Source organism: Rhea americana, unplaced genomic scaffold (genome assembly GCF_003343005.1).
Source record: "Rhea americana isolate MKP2758 unplaced genomic scaffold, rheAme1 scaffold_213, whole genome shotgun sequence".
Classification (NCBI taxonomy): Eukaryota; Metazoa; Chordata; class Aves; order Rheiformes; family Rheidae; genus Rhea; species Rhea americana.
The window spans coordinates 854,229-874,576 of NW_028186289.1; the positions used below are offsets into that span (position 1 = coordinate 854,229).

A 20,348-nucleotide genomic window follows, 5' to 3' on the forward strand; every position below is an offset into this window, starting at 1 on the left:
AAAAAAAAAAAAAAAAAAAGAGAGATACAGAAATTGGTGAACCTTAACATATTTGTAATGCTACTTCCGTGGGCTAAGCATCCAAATTTATCACAACTCCTCAAATGTTAAACAGGACAGTTTTGGAATTATGTTTATCTGGGTTCAAAATGGGGGAAAAAAAGAGAGAGAGAGAGAGAGAGAGAGAGAGTTTCCAAAAGATGCAGTCAAGGGATGTAAAAATCTAGGAATGCTTGCTGAGATAATCTGTTGAATCTGTCTCTCGCAAAACAGGAAGCTCACCAGTTCACATTATCTATTAGAATATATTAAGGCCATCAGAAATGACTGCAGCCTCACATTTCCACTCAAAAGTTTGGGAATCACAAAATGTCTTTTCCTTCTTTAAATGGAGCCTTTTACTGGGCTGTTGACTTTTATTTTGGCTCTACAGGAATAGGAGAAAACATTGTAAAGGTTTATGTGAGTTATTTCACTGAAGGAAGTTCTACAAACAAGTCTCAAACAAACAGTACTGCACATTAAGGCATCAATGTATAGTAGTACCTGAGCACATCTAGTCTTAAAAAAAAAATAGCCAATTAGACAATAAATGGGCATCAGCCCCCTGGAAGCCAAAACTTTCTTTTTACGAATATCCAATTGATTTAGAGAAAGAGAGAGAGAGAGAGAGAGAGAAACTCTCACTATCAAAACTATTCAGTATCTTTCTGAGTAGCTTGGATTTGAATTTCCAGATATTGGATTATGTTATACTCTTTGCCCTTGTGCTATCAGTTTGATGTCCTTGGTAATATTTGTAGATCAAGATTAAACTAAGTCTTAAAGCAATATTGACTGGAAAAGGGACTCTGTACACAAGCATAGCAAATTCCTTTGTATTAATGAGGAGGTAGAGACCAATAGAAAATTCAAACAGATTTACTCAAGCTTTACCTTCTGAAATTTCCAGCTTTATCATCATCACTGAAAGTCTCAAACCAGGAGAAAGGGAAAAAAATGGTTTAACACCTAAAATAACTACTCCATCTACTGGCACACTGGAATCCTGAACAAGTTAATTCAGTCAGCACTGKTTTTAACATGCTGTCTTAATACTTCACATAAGGAGAGCTAATTTGAACAGCTGAAGACAATTACTTAGTAATTTAGAGGAGATGAAAAAAGAGACCAGGGTTTAGAAGAAAACGAGATACAGWTCTACAAAAGTCATTTATCCAGACTTAGGAACATGACAGTAACTTTAGGCTCTCAGGTAGAAATAACATAGTAAATATATATCCAAACTCAGAAAAAACAAACCTACTTTCTTGTGTAATGACCTCAAAATATCCACGAAATTCCTTCTGTTCCTTTGTCTGTGATGCCTTAAATATTACCAACATGAGATTATTTGTGGACACAAGTGACACCAATGTATCAGCTGGCTCACAGGCTCTGARGGGGGAAGAAAGCAGAGTATATTCATAAGCGTATCTATAAAAAAAAAACATCATTCCTACTCTGTGTGTAAGTTTTCCACTGCTGCAGAGCTTATCTACTCCAAAGCCTGGCACAAAAAAAAAAAAAAGTCCATAAGTCCATGCACTTCAGCACAGAAGAACCTGTTACAAGACCAGTTAAAAACCTGGTATTTCAAAGTCACTTCTTGCAAGAATCGAATTAGCTACTGGGAATTTCAATCAAAAATCCCCAGACAAGAATAATGGGCCCTAAAAGAAAAATAGACCCTACACTCCCTCAAGCTGTCAGAGCCTCTGCTGTAGATTTTGTTATCGCTCTAAACAGCTCAAATAGGACAGCCAAAAAAAGACCAAAAAAAAAAAAAAAAAAAAAGTCACGTAGTTTTAGGACTTCAATCTTCCTATGAAGAGCACTAATCTTAATATGGAAGAAAATTTACCTCGAGGAAGGAAATTTTGACATTTTCTTTTAATCAACATCTGTTTTCTGTCAAGAAACAGAAATTCTTATCCAGTAACATGTGAACTCCTCATATTTCTCCTTGTATTTCTCTGTCTAGGTGAGAATGCATTTTATTGGTAGAATAAAGAATTTGAAGGATATTTAGCTGTTCCTTTTATAAGCCAGATCAACTTTTCTACTTGTTTAAGAAAAAAGAGAAAAGAAAAAAGTATCTTGCAGGTATTATCTGTATAGTAGATGAAGATCAGAGCAGTTTAAAYGAAGCACAACTTCCAAAATTCAGATTGCAAATCTTTAGAATAAATGAACTATTTTCAATGAATTCTCAAGGAAAATACGTACTCACCGGTAGAGTATCTTATGTTTGATTGGCATCAGAGAGTCATAAATGGTTAGGGAGTCAGTGATGCAGTTATCTGCTTCAATCTGAAGGGATACTATTGAAAGACGAATAAGGTGGCCCACTAACGCGATCAGTTTAAAATAGCAGATTGTTCCCTCTGAAGTAGCAGAGACATCCAGAGGAAAGTGCTCGTGTAGGTGATCAGCATACAGATCATACATACAATTTGTTCCTGTGGAAATGTCACATTTTCAACACCAAACATCTGCTGTGAAACTGCTAAATCCACACGAAGTTCAAAAAAAAAAAAAAAACAGAAGTCATATGGAGCTAAAGCAATATATGAAACCATATCTAAACATAAAAGTAGCCTATTTATCCCACTTGCTGTTTTCACGTTAATTAGTTACATGTCTGTGGTCAAGGAAAAGTCTCTTTATAAAACTGCAGAGGATGGCACACAGTATGGTAAATAAATAGTCGTAGGGATATTTGCACTAAAACACTGCCGTTTTATAGAACAGCTATTCACAGAGCACAAAGTTCTGTGGAGCCCAAAGGATAAACAACTTAAATCAAACAATTATTCCCTGGGAAATGTTCATCTACTGTCAGGGCAGAAATCAACTATTCTCCCTATGGATATTAGGATGCTTAGTAAAAACAAAACAAACAACTCCCCCCACACACAACCTAGAATAATACTTAGTTTTTAAATTATTATTCAAATGTTCAGCTCCTCGATGTTTTAAGAAAAATGAGCTGTAACTGCTGCCATTAAATTAAGAGAAAAAAAATCATTCAGGTTAGAAGGGACACCAGGACATTTGTTGTCCAAACTCCTGCTCAGAACAAGGTCAAAATGAATTGAAACTCATTTACTTAGGATTTTATCCAAGGACTTTATCCAAGCCTTGAAAACTTAGAGCATTAGAAATCACTGTTAGAAATCAAAGTCTTGCGAAATATGCACAGTATAGATGAGCCAACACAGCATAGTTTTTAAAATAATAATAATAATAAAGCCATGTCATAATTTAGACCAGAATCACCTGAACATTACCCTACTTGCATCTAACTTTCCAATTAAGCTGAAACCCTTACGGTTTTCAAGTCAAATATTTTGAGGTCTTTGTTTCAATTCAATATTACAGTTTCCATTCAGCAAAAAGCTTAGGGATTTTTTTGTTTGGTCATACCTAAAATTCTTAATATAGCTTTGAAAGGTGAGAAGGAACAAAATTGCAAACTAAGGAGAATAAGATCCAAAGTAAATATTTGCATGAATTTCTGCCAATTAAAAAGATAAGTCTCTGAAATAGCTACAATGGTGGAACATCAATTAGAGCACTGCAAAAGTTTCCTATCAATTCTTGACTCAGATTAAACACTGGCCTTTCTACTAGTAGTTAATCAAGACAGGAAGTAGCAGGCTTTGTCTGACTTCCACTTCTAGTTTACAGTCCTGAAACTAATGGTATGAATGTTTTTGAACAATTTGCAAGGGTCACATACCATTCAACTGAATTACAATTATGACTGTTTAAAGCTTTATTTGAGCCATTGTTCTTCCTTCTTCTCTTATCTCTTCCCAGTAACATTCTTTTCGTAATAGTTATTTGTGCTTGTTTACTCACCCTTAACAAATTCAGACTTGCTCATAAAGAAGCTCTTCAGAGTCAAGTGTCTACAAGAATTTCTACTAAATGCTTAATAATGTGACTAGCTCACTGCTAGCAAGGAGCACAGTGCAGAGAACTAAGAGCCAGCTTTGGAACAGGAGGCAATGCAAGCATACCAGTTTGAAACCAAAGCTGGCTACAGTCTTTACACAAACCAATCCTACCAATCTGCTTAGCCACACATCACGACAGTGCCTGTCACCGGTGTCAGTGGTATCAGCACAAGTCCCTCTTCTAACCCACCTTCAACAGATCTACATGCCCGTGCTTTGTCTGAACTAATCAACTGAATGAGTCCTTATGCCAAAATAACTCCACCACTCTCAAAATGCATCTGCAGGATGCAACTTCTGTGTATGCTGCTGCGTTAGCACATGCGTCTCTATGCTGTGTTCTGTAGCCTGAAGCAGAAACACTGAAGGGAACCCAGCCCGAGTCAGAAAATGAAGTTACACCAATATAAGGCTTTAAATCTTTCGGCAATCCATGTTGGCRTTTCCCTGCAACCTCGTCGCATACCCACACTATGCTTCTTTTAGATACCATTCCAACTGCACTCAACTACACTAAGTCTCTGAAAGACGTCTAGAATGTGGCATGTCATTCGTCTCCATTTGTGTGGAAAGGGGATCATATATATCCTAAAAAAACCCTTGGCATCAATATTTGTGCTACACTCTTCTTCCACTTGTTTTCTTCTCATTTAGGGAATACATTCTGCAATAAATTGAAGTATGAGATCTGACTATAGTAATTCCTTTGCCCTAGAATACTGAAATATCTGAAACTAGCCAAAATAACTCTGTGAGTAATCACGAATGCACGCAATTCTTATATAATTGAAATGCCTGTAAAGAAATGTGGCAAAGGCCAATAATGCAGTTTGCAGTTAAAGAAAGGTTTTGAATAAATGATTGTTTTAGCAAACATGAGTTGAATTTTGAGAAATTATGGGCTGATATCAAGCTAGGCATTGCTATCCATGGCCCAGGGTCTATATCCCAAAGTCAAGCTGCAGACAGCACATCTATGAGATCTTGGCTTGTATGCACTAAGAAAAGCAGTTGTTGAGCTCTGAGAAAGTAAGCAAGTTACAACTACACAAGATAACAGAGCAGAAAACACAGACAGAAACTTAATTGTTGAAATAGTAAAAATTAGTGTCTCACAAAAGAAAATCATGGACATGAAAAGGGATAAAGCCCTATTAAAAAAAAAAAAAAAAAAAAGGAAGAATTAAAAGATAGCAATTTAGCCAAACGAAAAGTAAGCCTATTCTAAGGACAAGGGGAGTGAATACATCCCTGCCTAATTGATAACTTCTGGGTCAACAGAGACTCATTAGGTTTCTTCATCAAAGGTGATTAGCATATTAATGCTTAGTCTAGTAGCATATTAGTCCTAGGTATATATTCTTTGTATTAGTCAATGCAATTTTGTTGTACTTTGTTGTGTGTATGTTCTGCTTGTAAAGTCTCTCTGCACATTGCCAAAGAGCCCCAGTGGAAAGGTTACACAATGAAACCAAGCATGTATTTGAAAGGTGTCTCCCATGAACCTGGCAAAATTCAGCTGCTTAGGCTAACTTCTGCTATGGAACAAATTCAAAAGCAAAATTCATTATCCATCTTGGAGGAAAGGAAAAAGGACAGAGCTAAGCATTGCGGTTGTTGAGGGTAAATAAATGCCAACAGATGGATTTAGATTCAATACTACCCAAATTAGAAGCAGTTGCTTTCTTCCCCTCCAACAGAAGGAACTGCAAACAAAGGACTGAGTTGGTTTATTTCTCTGGTACATTTGCAAAGTTTCAGTCAAAATAAAGGGAGACAGTTTCTATATTTGTTACATGCTAGACCTCTGGTCAGGGCATAAATGCTAAAGCTGAATTTACTCCTCTTAAATTAACACTGAGCAGTATCTTTGAGCCTAAGAGACAAACTAACGGCTTTCCTTTTCTCTCTCTCCTCTGCCAGGAAACTTCCAGAAATGGTGAATTACCTGTTCCTGTTGTTGACCAATAATCTGATCGAAGACCAGCTGCATAGAAAAAGAGAGATCTGTAAGTCTTCTCATTTGAACAAAATTCAGAATCTGGACTTTAAGCGCGTGTGATTGAATTAAATGAGGTGCGAAACATGCAGAACAGAACAGCTGTCTCAAAGAGGGAGGCTGCCAAAGTCCCCTCAATCTCTGAAGATTCTGGGAGCAGCTTTGGAGCAGTCATGTCACAGGCAGAATCTCAATGCCTTAGGCAAGAAGTGACTGCATGTGAATTGAGCAGTCAAATTTAACTGAAGGAGAGCGAGCACACGTGAGAGAGTGCACGGGCAGGAGCGACTGAGAGAAGCCGAGAAGGTCATTTCCTCATCCATTGCTATGAAGTCTTCTTCAGCTTTCAATTAGACACTCATCTGCATGGAGCTTGTTCTGACTTTGTTCACAGAGCTGAAAATCATGCATGATTTTGTAGCTAATTGCATTAACCAAGTACTTGAACACTACATTGCTGATTTCTTCCCCAAACAGAGGTGGCATTTAAGAAGTCAATGAATGAGCAGCTGTATAATACATTTTTAAATCTATATTAAAGGGGTGACAGGAATTTCATTTTTAATAGAGAGGCTGAAATTTGATCTCTGTGGAAACCTTAACCCTTGATCTTTTGATACTTATCAAGTCAGCTTAACCCAAATCTGAGCTGGCTGCAAATGGTCAGGCTTAACTTCTAAATTTGGACATAACCACTTAAAGTAAAGGAGTCTTTTCAATCATGACACTTCGTACCTTAACTTGACCTACAGTTTTCTTTTTTTTTATTACCACTTTAATATTAGAAATACTCAATAGAGATTTTGGTATGCTTATAGAAACTGTCACTCCAAGATAAAAGTGTCCGATTGTAACAAAGTATTTCCTGAAGGATATGGGCAAGTCCTAATACTAACCACTTAGTACAATGGAGTCCATGTCAACTGCAAGGCCCTGAAGACTTCCCACTGAGGTCCGGTTGATGATACTTGTCTGAATGGAGTCCTTTAAGATGGCAGCCACACAGTCCTCACAGAGCACTTGACCTTTCGCCTGTGGTACTACAAATACGATCCAGAAATGAATAAGGAGGCCTCCRTTGTTGTTGTTACTGAAATAAAGAGGTCCAATAGTTTGCCGTCATCGTGAAGGTTTTATCAAGACAGGACGCTTAACACAAGCTTCTAAAGTAGAAATTTAGAAGGCTATGGCTCATTTTGCATCTTGCCATGTTGTTTTCCCACACTGAACATATTTTCTTTCCTAAAAAAAAAAAAAAACCCTAACTCTCCAATTAGGAATCTTCACTAGAATGAGTTCCTGAGGGCTCCTGACTTTTGAGGTCTATGGAAATCATCATGTCTGTTTGAACTAGATTTTCTCCTAAAGAGCATAAAAGAAATGAAAGAACAATCATCTCCAGAAACTGAGTACTCCATATCTCTGTGCACCTCTCCCTGTACAGTGTAGTATGCCAAAACAGCTGCCTACGCTATTTAGATAGCACATTAGAGGCTCTCTATCATCACCCTAATCTCTATCTGCTCTCTTGGCATGGAGGAAGATCTTTAAATTCAATGTACCCTGGAAGCTCATATTCCAAAACTGTATTGGTTCAAGAGGATTCAACAGTATCAATCATAATTAAATATCTGGCATTAATTGTATACCTCATACTAAAGTTCTTTATAGAAGTATAGAGGTTTTCCCTTCTACTATGCAAAGGGCTTTCTCAGTACAAAATAGTTTTATATCAATGAATATTATTTATAAAATATGCACAACTCTGTGCTTTAACAGAGGCCAAACTTCTGCGTATTGATGATCTAGCAGCCAAACTATCACCAAACCCTTTATGGGCATTATTTCATTTTACCTTAAACCATATTCCTAATAGATGCAGAATTGCTTATATGACTTAAGTTTACCCTTATTCATGTGAAATGAATTGGTATGAGTAATAAATGGATTTTGCTATCACAAGTGCATAGCAAAGAGATTAAAYCACAACAACCAAAAATAGTCTTCTCTTGTAGCTCATTGCATTAGATAATATCCAGCAAAAATACTAACACATTAACCACAGTTTTACCTGACTTCCGAAACAGTGGATTGCTTATAAAATTTGGAGAAAGAGGAGGTTGTATAAACCAAGTTCATCTGAAAGAAAAAGTATTAAGCTGATGAAGATTTAGCATTCCTCCAAAACAACTAGATCTAGAGAGCTTACATGCCTAAGCTGTCTCAGAAACATCCTCTTTTTTATAAGGATTATGCAATTGTAGAGGTTTCCAAACATATGGTAAACAATCCAGTCAAAGCAGCAAACATGGATCAGCCCTTCAAAGCATCCATAGAGAGTCCAGTATTCCCAAGAAGCATCAGGTTTTTCACACAAAACCAACTGAAATGTACAGCAACGTCTGTCACAAATAAGTGAGTTTGAAAAGCATGCGTATTCTTTTTCTAGGAAATCTCACACACACAGAGCTTCTTTCCTCATGCTGAAACTTTATGGCCATTMTTCAGGAAATGAGAACACTCTTATAATGCTGTATGTGTTCTCCAGCTGCAGTAATGATGCAGTTAAAGAYATTCAGAGTATTTTTACAGAACAACAGAGTGATTGTGGTGGGAAGGGACCTCTGGAGATATCTAGTCCAATCCCCTTGCTCAGAGCAAGGTCAAGTAGAGCAGGTTGCTCAGGGCTGTGTTCAGTTGGGTTTTGAATATCTCCAAGGATGCAGACTTCAGTCTCTCTGGGCAACCTGTTCCAGCATTTGACCATCCTCACAGTTTTTTCATACATTTAAATGAAATTTATTGTATTTTAATTCAATTTGTGCCCATTTTCTTCACTAGAAGCTCAATGTTAACATATTTYGTACTAACACAGTGTAAAGTATGTGAGGAAAGAAAATTCTGCCTTTCGTGCATTTGAAGAAAGCATGCTTCTGATTCCAACAGTTCCAAAGCTTGATGATAACCTTCATTCCTCACACACAAAAAGGCACACTGCTAAAGCCACAAGGTGGCATGTACCACAAGCTGTTCAGACCCCATCCTGCTGCTTAATAGTTAAAATCAATGCCAAAGTGACTGTAACAGATTCTTTKGAAGCAAAGGTCATAAAAATCACAGTAAGAATCACATTAACGTTAATCCCAAATTTTTGGTGTTCAACACAGGCAGTCCRAACAATTATTTTGAAGGCCTAAATAAAATGGGCAGATCTCAGTCTTTCTCCATATTAGGCTGCAAGGAGGTTTTACGTGTTACTATTATYATCAAAGGAAAAAGGAGGCAATCTCGAGAGTTTCTTCCACTATCACTCTGGGGATCTAAGCCATGAACAAAATRGTGGGAAAACAAGCAAGCAAACAGATATCACACTAATGATTTTTGGCCAGTAGTCAAGTCATCAAGAAGCACAGGCTCAGCAATACAAAAATCTATTGGTGAGTTCAGGCAAAGATTATAGCCAGAAAAACATTTCTGAGTTATATTTGGGTAGGAGGTGATGACATTGGCAGTGCTGGCAATTCGTATCTGTTGGCAGTCCTCTCTCTCTCTCTCTCTCTCTCTCTCTCTCTCTCTCCATTTCATGCCACAACCACAAGATGCTCTGAGGCAAGAGCAAGACACAGGCTTAGACATTACAGCTGATTAGAGCTGCTCTCCGCCAAAACAGTGGAGTTGGGATGCTATTATGGGGTAGAGGAGGATGCTTCACGCACTGCTACACCCCTTCCTAAAAACACTGCAGTGCTTAACATGGAARGAAGACTAAACTGCCTGCTTTCAAGTCTTTTGGGGTGGGGGAATATTCATTCCTCTTATCAAAGATGGAGCTGGAAAACACAAGCAGTGAATTCAAACTATAAGATGACAAAAACTTTGCAATTATTCAAAAATCACTTGAATGCATCTGATCCATTTATTTTTGTATTTATTTTTGTTGGACAGTTTTGTCGCTATTGCTATAACCATCATGTGGACAATGCTTCATTTCCTGACATTAATGATTTTTTTCCCCACACCAAATGCCTTTAAAGTCAAATTTCTTTTTGACCAAGATTCCCTTATCTCTCTTCTCTGTGTTAAGCAATCTTAGCAGCCTGCAAGAGAGTACTATTTCTACTATGACTGACTGGTGTTTGGAAAGAATAAAGGCCTTTAGATTTGGCATCAGATACAAATGTAAATGTGTTCGAGAACTCTAGAGTAATTCTGGAGTAATAATAGATGCTATAAGGCACAAGACTGGCAGCAAATACCAATTTGAATTCAAGAAATTTCATCAGTTTAAAGTCTCAAAAGTGGCAATTAARTTTTGAAGGGCTTTTGTAGGGTCCTATTCACAGACCCTGAATTGGGGAGAGGTAAAAGGAAGGGATATATATATTTCTTTTACGTATCAAACAGACCTTTCCTAGATTTAGTTTGTAATTAACCAGCTGAAAGTAGCTAGTCCCTTCCTGCCTCCAGGTACCCACCCTTTGTGCACAGTCTTCTAGAAAAGCAAAGACATCTAACACCACAACAAGGCACACCACAAGGCTTCTCCTCAATGCCACCCAAAAGCTGCATGTTCTGTTCACAGGTCTGAACATTTTGCTAGCCAGGTCGCCCATGCATCTTACCACTTGCTGCACATTCTGTGCCACAGAGAGAAATTCTTTCGACTCCTTCTGCCTGTATTCTGGAAGAAATTCTATGTTGGCAACACGAAACAGTCCAACAAAATACAATGCATCTTTGTTTTCTGCCTGAACTGCAAGAAACAAGAACCACAGTTAGCCTCCAATATATATATATATATATATATATATATATATATATATATATATATATATATATATTTGTAAACAAAGTGTTTTTACTGATCTAATACCAAACCAAAATGACTTATTCAGCCTTACAGTAGAAAAGGCTCTACCAAACGAACACTATATTTTCACGGCCAAACTGTTCTAGACAAGTACCACACTATGAAGACTAATTGAGCACCTGCAACTCTACACACAAGGAAAGATACCCCTGTAAAAACAAAGCAACAAAATGAAGGCAGTATCAATATCCAGATTCCAGAGTAGCCCTAAGGAGTCTTATACAATATTAGCCTCAGGGACCTGAAGAGGAGACATAGCTTTTCCTGCCCAGTTAGGCACATGAAGTAGGAAGAAGACATTCTACAGAGATGGTAATTCTGTCCAGAGTTTTCACAGATCTTGGCAAAACCCTTTTGCCTTCTGCATTTTGCTTCCTGAAACCTTTTATCTTCTTTATTCTGTGTGAGAGGTAGAGGGCTTGCATGGCCTTTATTCAGCCAAGAAATACAGTGGATTTCAGAATTTCTAAGGATTTCAGAATTTCTAAGGAATCAAGTTCATAGGAGCTGTCAAGCCTGCACAATTATCTAGTACATGTAAAGAATACTTTGCATAACCCATTAAAAGAAAAAAAAAAAGACATTTCCTATAGCAAGCAGCTCTGCCTGCTTTCGTAATTGCTTGTTAATCCAACCTTCTGAAACAAGTCCTAACAAAGACAGTCAAAAGTCTTCCAGGTCTCATTTAAATAAGATGCTTGTTTATTTTAGAAAAAACCTTCAAGATAAGTAAGATCCTAAAAATATCTGAGAGTACTGTTGGGGATGGTGATTGGCTCAATCTTTCAGTAACTCACCAATAAAGAGCCACAGTAAAGTCCAGGTTATAACGCCTAAGATGAACAGAACAAGGGTAAAGAGAATGATTTTGTTTTGAAAATTCCACATTGACTTTTCTTCTCTGTTCAATTTCAATTTGCCGTGTTTTTTCCTTGCCAGAATCCTCTTTGCTAATCTATCTTCTCCCGTTACCATTTGGACTGAGATGTTGGATACCTAAAACAAGGTGAAAAACATCAAGCGATAGGGAACATACAAACAGCAATTTCAAACAGCACCTGGCTGACCAACAACTCAAATAGATTCCCACACACATTCATTTGTTACCACACAAACCACAGCTCCATTAATAATAGTTGCGTGAAACTCCAGTCAGGAAGCAGGATCTTGTTCTTCCAGAAACAAAGCAGACATAACACAGATGCAGTCCCTATTGCCTAGGGTTTATTGCATAGGGACAGAAGAACACAATGTACCCTAAGACAATGTCTCACCATGCAACTGCTACTCCCTATTAGCCATTTGAATGGGTGCTGATGTGCACGTGCATCTTCTATTAGCATGAGGTATATTAGCCCTCTTTAGTCAAAAGGGCAGACAATCTTGAATTACCTTGCATTGTCTGTGTATGCATCTCAGCTACAGACAAGTATGCTGAAGAGCAGCTTTTCACCATTAGCTTGATAATATAACTTAGCAAGAAGTCTCATGACCCAAATAGCTGCTATGCATGTGCAAGCTGAGTGCAGGCATATATTCATCCATACATTCCACCCTTTGTTTCAAGTGGGAAGTGAGCTAACACATTACTCAAATAGTTAATACTTTTTCCGATACTACAGCCTTTTCTTTCTCTGCTAGGTCCCAGGAGACAGGCATATGCACGCTACCCTTGCTACTCCTAGTCTAAGGTCAAAATGTCATTGCCATTCGGGGGGGGGGGGGGGGGAGAGAAGTCATTGCCATTCCAAACAAACAAAACAGAAAACACCCAAACCCTCTGAATTTAAGCCCATTTTCTTCTCAGACCAAAACCTATCCCAGTACCAATGGCTTCAACCCATTCATCCCTCCAAAGACATCTCAGCCTCCTTTCAAGATGAGGAGTGGTAAGTATGAGCAACCTCCTCCTATGTGTCCAAWTCCTTTTGAGAAGTGCTTTCCAGGAAATGGGAGGACACAGCACAGTTCTTACTGCGAGGGGACCCTGAACAGAGTTATCCAGCCTGGTTATGTATCCCCTTAGCGGAAGCCCAGGTTACCTAAAGCTACACACAAAAATACTTCCTATCTTTAGCAGGTCCAAAAGACTGTCCTATGGGACTATTATCTACAAGAACAGTTTTTACTTCCTACAAGTATTRTATCTATGTACAGTTTGGCCACTCCTGCAACAGAAACTCAAGATGTTAACAAACATACAAGTATTTAAGCATACAAGCAATGCGTATCAATAGCTGTATGTACAGCAAGAGCTGGCAGGAGGAATCATCAAGACTTTATGAAATTCTGACCTAGAGAGCTCCTGTCACAGTTAGTCAAATGCTTTGTTGTGAGGCCAGCTRGAAGTTGAGTCACCTTTTCTCGAGTCCGTTTATTGCGTTCACTTACGTGTAGGCTATAGGGATTTCCAGAAGATTAATAATCAAGTGCACTGAATATGAACAYGTGCATAGCCCTAATACTTAGCTACACTACAATTACAACTGCAGACAAGATGAATTTCATTCTTATATCACAGCTATAATTCAAATGTGATAATGTTGCCACATCTATGAGGAAGATTCAGGAAAGATATTCCAACAAACAGCATGATGCTAGCAAGAGAGAAGCTCTGCAAGAGGCTGTTTAGGGAGGTAGCAGGATCTCCACGGCTGGAGATATTGACAAATACCAGTTAGCAACAGCAGCAGAAGATCTTCAGTGGAAAATACCTCTGTTGAAGCATAAAACAGACTTTGGGGCAGAGCAATCTGGCTTAAGACTTTGTACAAAGATGAAACAATTTCATCGCTGTAAGGATAAGGGGAAAAAAAAAAACTTTTTATTGGTTTTGACCTTCATCCTTGGAGTAGTTCTACACATCTTAAGAGCATTTTTAGAGTGGATCTCTCCACTCTCACAGCCTATTTTACTACAGTGTGGGGCCAGGATGTTGCTCAGAAGTACATCAGCTCTTAGTGGTGTAAATCAAGAATCTCTGGCCATGCCTACTGAGAGTCACTGAATTGCTTACTAAAGGTGCAGTAAGCCTCATTCTGCTGAGGGACTGCCCTCATATCATCTTCCACCCCCTTCACTGCCACCCAGAAATACACCAAAATAGTTCACTAACTGACCAGAACAGGTGCAGAGACAATAGCACAGGCCTTGACTTGGGCAGATCTGACAGTTCTCCATGCTCCATAGGCCCTCATTATCATTTGTAGAGCTACAAGGTATAGGCAGCACAGAGAAAGACTGTAACAAGCTGCCAGGCTATTTGCCATCATTTCATTGTTTGGAGCCTCATGGAAAGCACATCACAAGAGTGTGTGGCCCATAATAAACTAAAAGGTGCAAGCATGAGACTCAGTTTTCATCCCTACTAACTATATTTCACTGAAGGAGAAAAAATGAAAGACTGCAAATATCAAAAGGTATCCAGTTAAGAACTATACACTGAATTAGCAATGTGAGATTCCAAGTTCAGTTTGGTGGCTGCAGACAGCACGTGCCTTTGAAGCTCAACTCCCAGGCCAAGTGTAACTTGGCAAAAGCAGTCTCCAAAAGACTGTATCATCTACAACAAAAGATTGTTTCCTTTTTCCTAGCACTAGTGGGACCATATCTGAAGTAGTATGTCCAGTTTGGGGACAGTACAATAGAGATGTTGATAAACTGGAACAATTCCAAGGGAAGGCCACTAAGATCAYCAGGGCTAGAACACGTGATGTATGCAGAAAGGTGGAGGGCACTAGGCTGTTTAGTTGGAGAAGRGAAGGCAAAGTAAGCATATGTGTTGTAAATGAATTGTAGATTTCCACTATCTAAAGGAGTTATAGAGAAGACAGAGCAGGACTTTTCTCAGTGATGCATAGTGAAGAGAGAGTCACAGAAACCATGCGTTACAGCAAGGGAAATTCCATTTGGAAGTAAGAGAAAAGTGTCATGATGGATAACCCTCATGAGGTTGTCCAAACAGCAGAGCAGGGGCCCAGAGACATCAGGAAACCTCCATCACTAGAGATATTTGAAATTTAATAGAACAAGATGTGAGCAATCTACTCTGGCTTTAACATTAGTCCTGCCTTGAGCAGAGGGATGGTAGATCACCTTCAGGGATTTTTACAACTGAAAGTTATCTATGATTCTCTGCTATAATTGCCCTTAAAATGTTTCACAGATAGAATATCTACAGCTATCACAAACATCCCTCGCCAGGCCAGTAGTCAAATGCAATGGCTTTGACTTCTGAGCTAAGGATGTTCAAAGATGATCAAAATAAAATGTTTAATACTAAAGTAATGACTGGCTTAGTACAGAGTACTTTACCTTGATACAGATACTCAGCTGGAAGACCCTAKGCTTTTACTTCACATTTATTTGCGGAAGTGGTAATTAACAGCAATTGTTTTGCATGTTCTCAAGAAGAAATTGAATTTCGTAGTCTGCTATATTTTTAAAATAACTTATTGAGTAAGATTCTATGTAAGAATGAAAACCAAATTTTCTATTTGCCTATTTAAAGCTCTGATCTATCATGTAAAGTTCCCTGATACTCTCAGGTGTTCACCRGACAGCATGAGACAGCGCATAATGCTTGGTTCTGACATACGAAATTTGAGCCACTTTATGGACTYACTGGGAACTGTTGCYACTTTTATCAAGATTCCCCCCAAGAATTCTGTTTAGATTTGTCTGTGCCATTCCTGTTTGTACGTGTACACCTAATCAGAGGTTTTCTTAAAAATTAGACACAGAATCTAATCACGGATCTATAAAAGCTTCTCAGGACTGATATTGCTGGAAYGCAATATGCACTCACATCAATCAACATCTTCATTGTATCTGCTGTAATGAGAATTTTTAAGTGCAATTCATGCATTGAGGCTTGTGTGGCAAGCCTCTCTTATGCAGAATTCATAAAAAAAACACTGATTGTTATGCTCTAGATTTTCAATATATCCTTAAATTAAATGAGTTTACCCAAAACGTTTTATAGCAAGGAAAACAATAACAACATTAAGTTGTTCCCTCAGTATGGATGACAATTCTTAATTCAGGTTTCCTTTGCTACAGCTTAGTTTCTGTAGTCTAGAATTGGTTTCCAGCTTGCATTCTGAGTATCAAGATACACTACATTATTCAATTGCTTTTTGTCATGTTATTCCTCATGCAGCACCCCCCTTCTGCATCTCCTCAGSACAAAGCAAAACAGAGCACTTTACTTACTTAATGTTGCCTTTCTTACCCAGAAACTGATTTGCGATCAGAAAAAGCAGTGTCATGACACCAAAAAAAAAAATTCATATCACCACACTGACATTCCCATTATTTCAGTTGTCCATAAATACACGTTACCAGCAATCTGAAGATATACAAAAACACACTGACAGTCCCAGATTTAGTTACAGAACTGACAAAGCCATAACAAAGCTAGCTAGGATGTCAAGCTTAGTATTTGACTTAGTAGATAATAACTGATCTCACAGTGTTAAGAAGTGTACGAAATCAAGAATRCTTAAGTCAACTACTTACATTCAGTTCATCTTCAGGTTTAGCTGCTGAGCGGTCATTTTTTTCATCCATTCTAGCACAATTTGTTTTATTGTTCATGCCAAATAAGAAAGAGCCCTGCACCTTTTTCTAGGCACTAYCACCACTTCTTTCCAAAGACAGTTAACAGCAAAGATGTTCAGGACTGAGAGAGGCATCAATTTACTTTGATGAGTTTCCAATTGTAATTTCATCTGCCCTGTTACTCRTTTGTGAATATTAGAAGGATGTTATCAAGTAACTTCAGGTTTCAAAGTCAGACTGCATGAAAAAGGCTTTTCATGGTCTTTTTAAGCTGGAATTGACTCCAGCTTGTTAACGCACCAAATCACAGGGCTAAAAAAAACCCCACTATTTACCAGTGAAATTTAATAAGATTGATCAACACAAACAAGAAAAGTAGCGAGTAAAAAAATAAATACATGAGCAAAATTATACAACTAAAAAAAAAGTAAGCAAATTAGGTAAAGGTGCTGTAAGTAATGGATAATTATTGCATACAAGGAAGCATTCCAACTCTTTTCCAGAACTATTTAAAGTATCTTTTAAACATCCCAATTTAGTTATTTTACTGTAACCTAGAAGGAAACTGCTCCACAACACACATTGTATTATTGAAATAGAGCATGCTTCAAACTGAGACAGTGGAACTCAACAAATGCTCCTTTTTGTAATCAGATGCAGGAAGTCAGCTGTGTCATAACAGTCCCATCCTATCTTCTTTGGTAATTAAATATTTAGAGTGGATGTAAAACTGTACTTCCCCTGATGGACGCTAACTATAGAGTTGCCTTTACTTTTAAGCAATTAACAATCTCAATGCCTTCCTTAGGTCAAGTTCAGAAACACACTGCGGAGATACTATCTTTTTGAGAAGAAAAAGTGCGTGCGCGCACACACACACACAGTCTCTGAATTTACCTTGAGAGATATTAAGCCTATATGAATAGTCATAGAAARTTTAGTGCCGTAGTAGTGGAGAAGTACAGGACAGGAGGGATATGGTCAGACCTTATAACAGACAAGCTTCAGCTAAGACCTACGCTCTGCAGGTATAACCAGCAATAGATGACTTCAAACAGAGTGCAAGAAATGCTACAGTTGCATAATATACTTGTAAAGTAAGAAATTTCTTGTCTGTGTGTCAGTCTTGTGCTTCAGGGCATAAGCCAAATATTGGTCATTTGCTGTTATTTCTSCTAGAACTGTGATGTATTTTACCCATATAAAGTGACACCTTAAGCTCTTGCCATTATTAAGCTCCATAACATAGGAAAATCCATCAACTTATTCCATATTACTACATATAATTGCTTCTCACTCCCCCTTGCTAAGATTTACTTTTAATTAAATAATTTTACCAGGACTACTGGGGGAGTGTTAAAGTATTTATGTAATTCCCAAAAGTCTTCCTCAAAACTGAGCACAGGCAATTACTACTGTACAAACAGTATTTCAAAAGTTTGTCCAACCAATTAATACAGCATTGTGCATAAAATGTACTTTCCCTTTGTCATTTTTTTTGTTTATTCAGTGAGTCTTCTATGCTCGGGGGGGGGGRGGGGGAAATATCCAAACTTCATTTCTTTTAAGCAATTTTACCTCACGTATTTCTGCCCAAGAAGATAGTAACAACCATGGTATTTGTTAAAGTAGCAACAAAAGTCAAAAGCCATAGTGCTAAAAAGGTTTTATATCTGGTAATAAACCTGTATACCATGCTCTCTAGATTACACAGAAAATTTGAGGTAGAAGTTTATTCCTTAATTCAGATATGTAATGTTATGTTGATCACATTCTACGTTGATGTACATCAGGGACATTTTAAGTACATATGAAATAGGTGAAGCAGAAGGTAGAATTCATCCCTAAGCATGTCTAATTGAATATTATAGTATCTTGTACTTGCTTCATMTGCTTAAAAAAAAAAGAAAATCAAAAAAAAAAAAATCAAAATTAGGGTTTGAGGTTATTCAAGACCAGTGCATTCGCTTTCCAAGTGAAGTGAATAATAAAGCTGGCAAGCTGAAATAAGAAATAACACATTAAAAGTAAAATTTTTTTGAAAGTGAGCTTTGTTACTTCCTTTCAATAAAATACAAGAAAATATGTATGTGGACCCCTGTATATCTCATTAACTGCACATTTTCTGTATAACAAAGTCTGAAGGCTTAAAAAAAAAAAAAAAAAATCCCAACCCAAACCATAGGCTAATTCTTGGTTTCACCTATGGACACAGTGATCAGCAGCTTGAATGGTTTCAGATGAGCCAATTACTCTGTGAACTTTGTGGAGAAACATGCTTTCATGTGGAACACCCTGAAAGGATTTTTGATTTGGAGCCATTACTTTGTACGCATGAACTGCTATTAAGCAGCTTCACTTTTATCTCCTGCAAATAACACGTATCAAAACACGTATCAAAACCCTTTTGTTATCTTATTCTGACTTGATTCAATATAATACATACATTAAACATAATGAATTGATTAGTTTCAGAAGTATCTTATTCTTTTGCCCTTATTATGGTTTCCAGACCAATTCCACTCCCCATGCTTTACTACTACTCCAAAATCAACTGTCACAAATCATCACCTTCTCAGTTTGCAAAGAATGTTGTTTTACTCACATCGTTCTCTCTCAGGGAATAGCTGAGACTGTGGCTGTGACTTCCTCACACACATTTGTTTGGCAGCCTGGCTTTTTGATTCCTCTCCCCAAGACTTCACACAACTAGGGGCAGCTCCCTTAATTTGGTTGGTGGGCCCCAGCCTACTAAGTCACTGCTGAAGGAGAAGACTGCAGCAGTGCTCGGCARCAGATCTGCATGACAACCTCAAGCCACAGCTGAGAAGTTTTATATGGATTCCACAGGAGAAGCTGGGATACCAGCAATTCAGCTCTTGAARATAAAGTGCTTGTCTTGCACTGCATAAGCCTACTGCTCTGCCAGAATGAGTAGGAGTCATCTTACCTGTCTCAAGCTGTCTAGAATTCAGGCATACAAATCCAAACTCATTTTCTAGACTCAGTCAATAGTCAATGGAGAAAGAAGCACTCTGTATATAGGAGATGAATCTCTTTTACCATTGGCTACAGATAGAAGACCAGCAATTATCTTAAACTTGTCATCTACAAAATTTTCTCTGACAGAAATCATTTTTTTCCTACTGACCAAAATTGTCTTTATGATTTGTTCAGAGGTACAGGCTTCTTTACTCCTTTAATTAACAGGAGCCCAGAATCAACTCACCAGCATCAGCCCACTAACATATCATGGTGCTCTAGAGAACTACAAACATCAGCATGTCATTTTTCTCAAGCTGAACATTAAAAGTGACAGTTTTCTTGTATTTCAGGATCTCTTTTGCAATGTCTAACAAGCTGCACAGAGGCATGGACAGAAGAAGAGTCTATACAAAATAAGGTAAATTCTACTAAAACTTATTTTTGATAACTAAGAATTTTCTTGCATATTGTTTATAGGTACTTTTCTTTAATCAAAACCCACAGAGTTCTCTGTAAAAACAAAGGTCTTGCTACAACTCTGAAGACTAAACAATGGTTTAAGTGATGACTTACAACATTTGAGAAGAGCTCATAGAGCTACATCAGCCAGTCAATCTTCAGAACTGACACAGAGACTAACTCTGTACAATTGCACATGTTTTCTTTGAATAATTTCCTCAAATTACAGTCAAGATTACTTCCAACTGGGGAAGAAAAAGTTTTGGCTACCCTTTTTAATAAGCCAGGGATAATTGTAATTCAGCTTCAGTTTGCACCTGGAGAAGGTCAAATACCTATAGACATCAACTTCTCCATCTGTAAAATGGGAATTGATAAACGTGCCCCAGGAATAAACATTATGGTATCAATATTCTGCAAAGATCTGTAATACATGCAGATTAGTCATTAATATTTGGAATACATCTCT

The 20,348-nt window shown here is 37.8% G+C and overlaps 1 protein-coding gene across 1 annotated transcript in view; it reads right to left on the minus strand.

Annotated features, from left to right (window-relative positions):
* Positions 1–16,444, minus strand: part of TMPRSS7 (transmembrane serine protease 7) — a 32,356-nt gene extending 15,912 nt beyond the window's left edge. The window contains exons 1-8 of the mRNA XM_085304919.1: positions 16,394–16,444; positions 11,671–11,869; positions 10,626–10,756; positions 8,075–8,142; positions 6,900–7,093; positions 5,953–5,991; positions 2,273–2,501; positions 1,288–1,437 (exon numbers count right to left, since the gene is read on the minus strand). Coding sequence (XP_085161045.1) covers positions 1,288–1,437; positions 2,273–2,501; positions 5,953–5,991; positions 6,900–7,093; positions 8,075–8,142; positions 10,626–10,756; positions 11,671–11,869; positions 16,394–16,444 — 1,061 coding nt within the window. The remainder of the gene's footprint in view (positions 1–1,287; positions 1,438–2,272; positions 2,502–5,952; positions 5,992–6,899; positions 7,094–8,074; positions 8,143–10,625; positions 10,757–11,670; positions 11,870–16,393) is intronic.
* Positions 16,445–20,348: the final 3,904 nt, after the last annotated feature.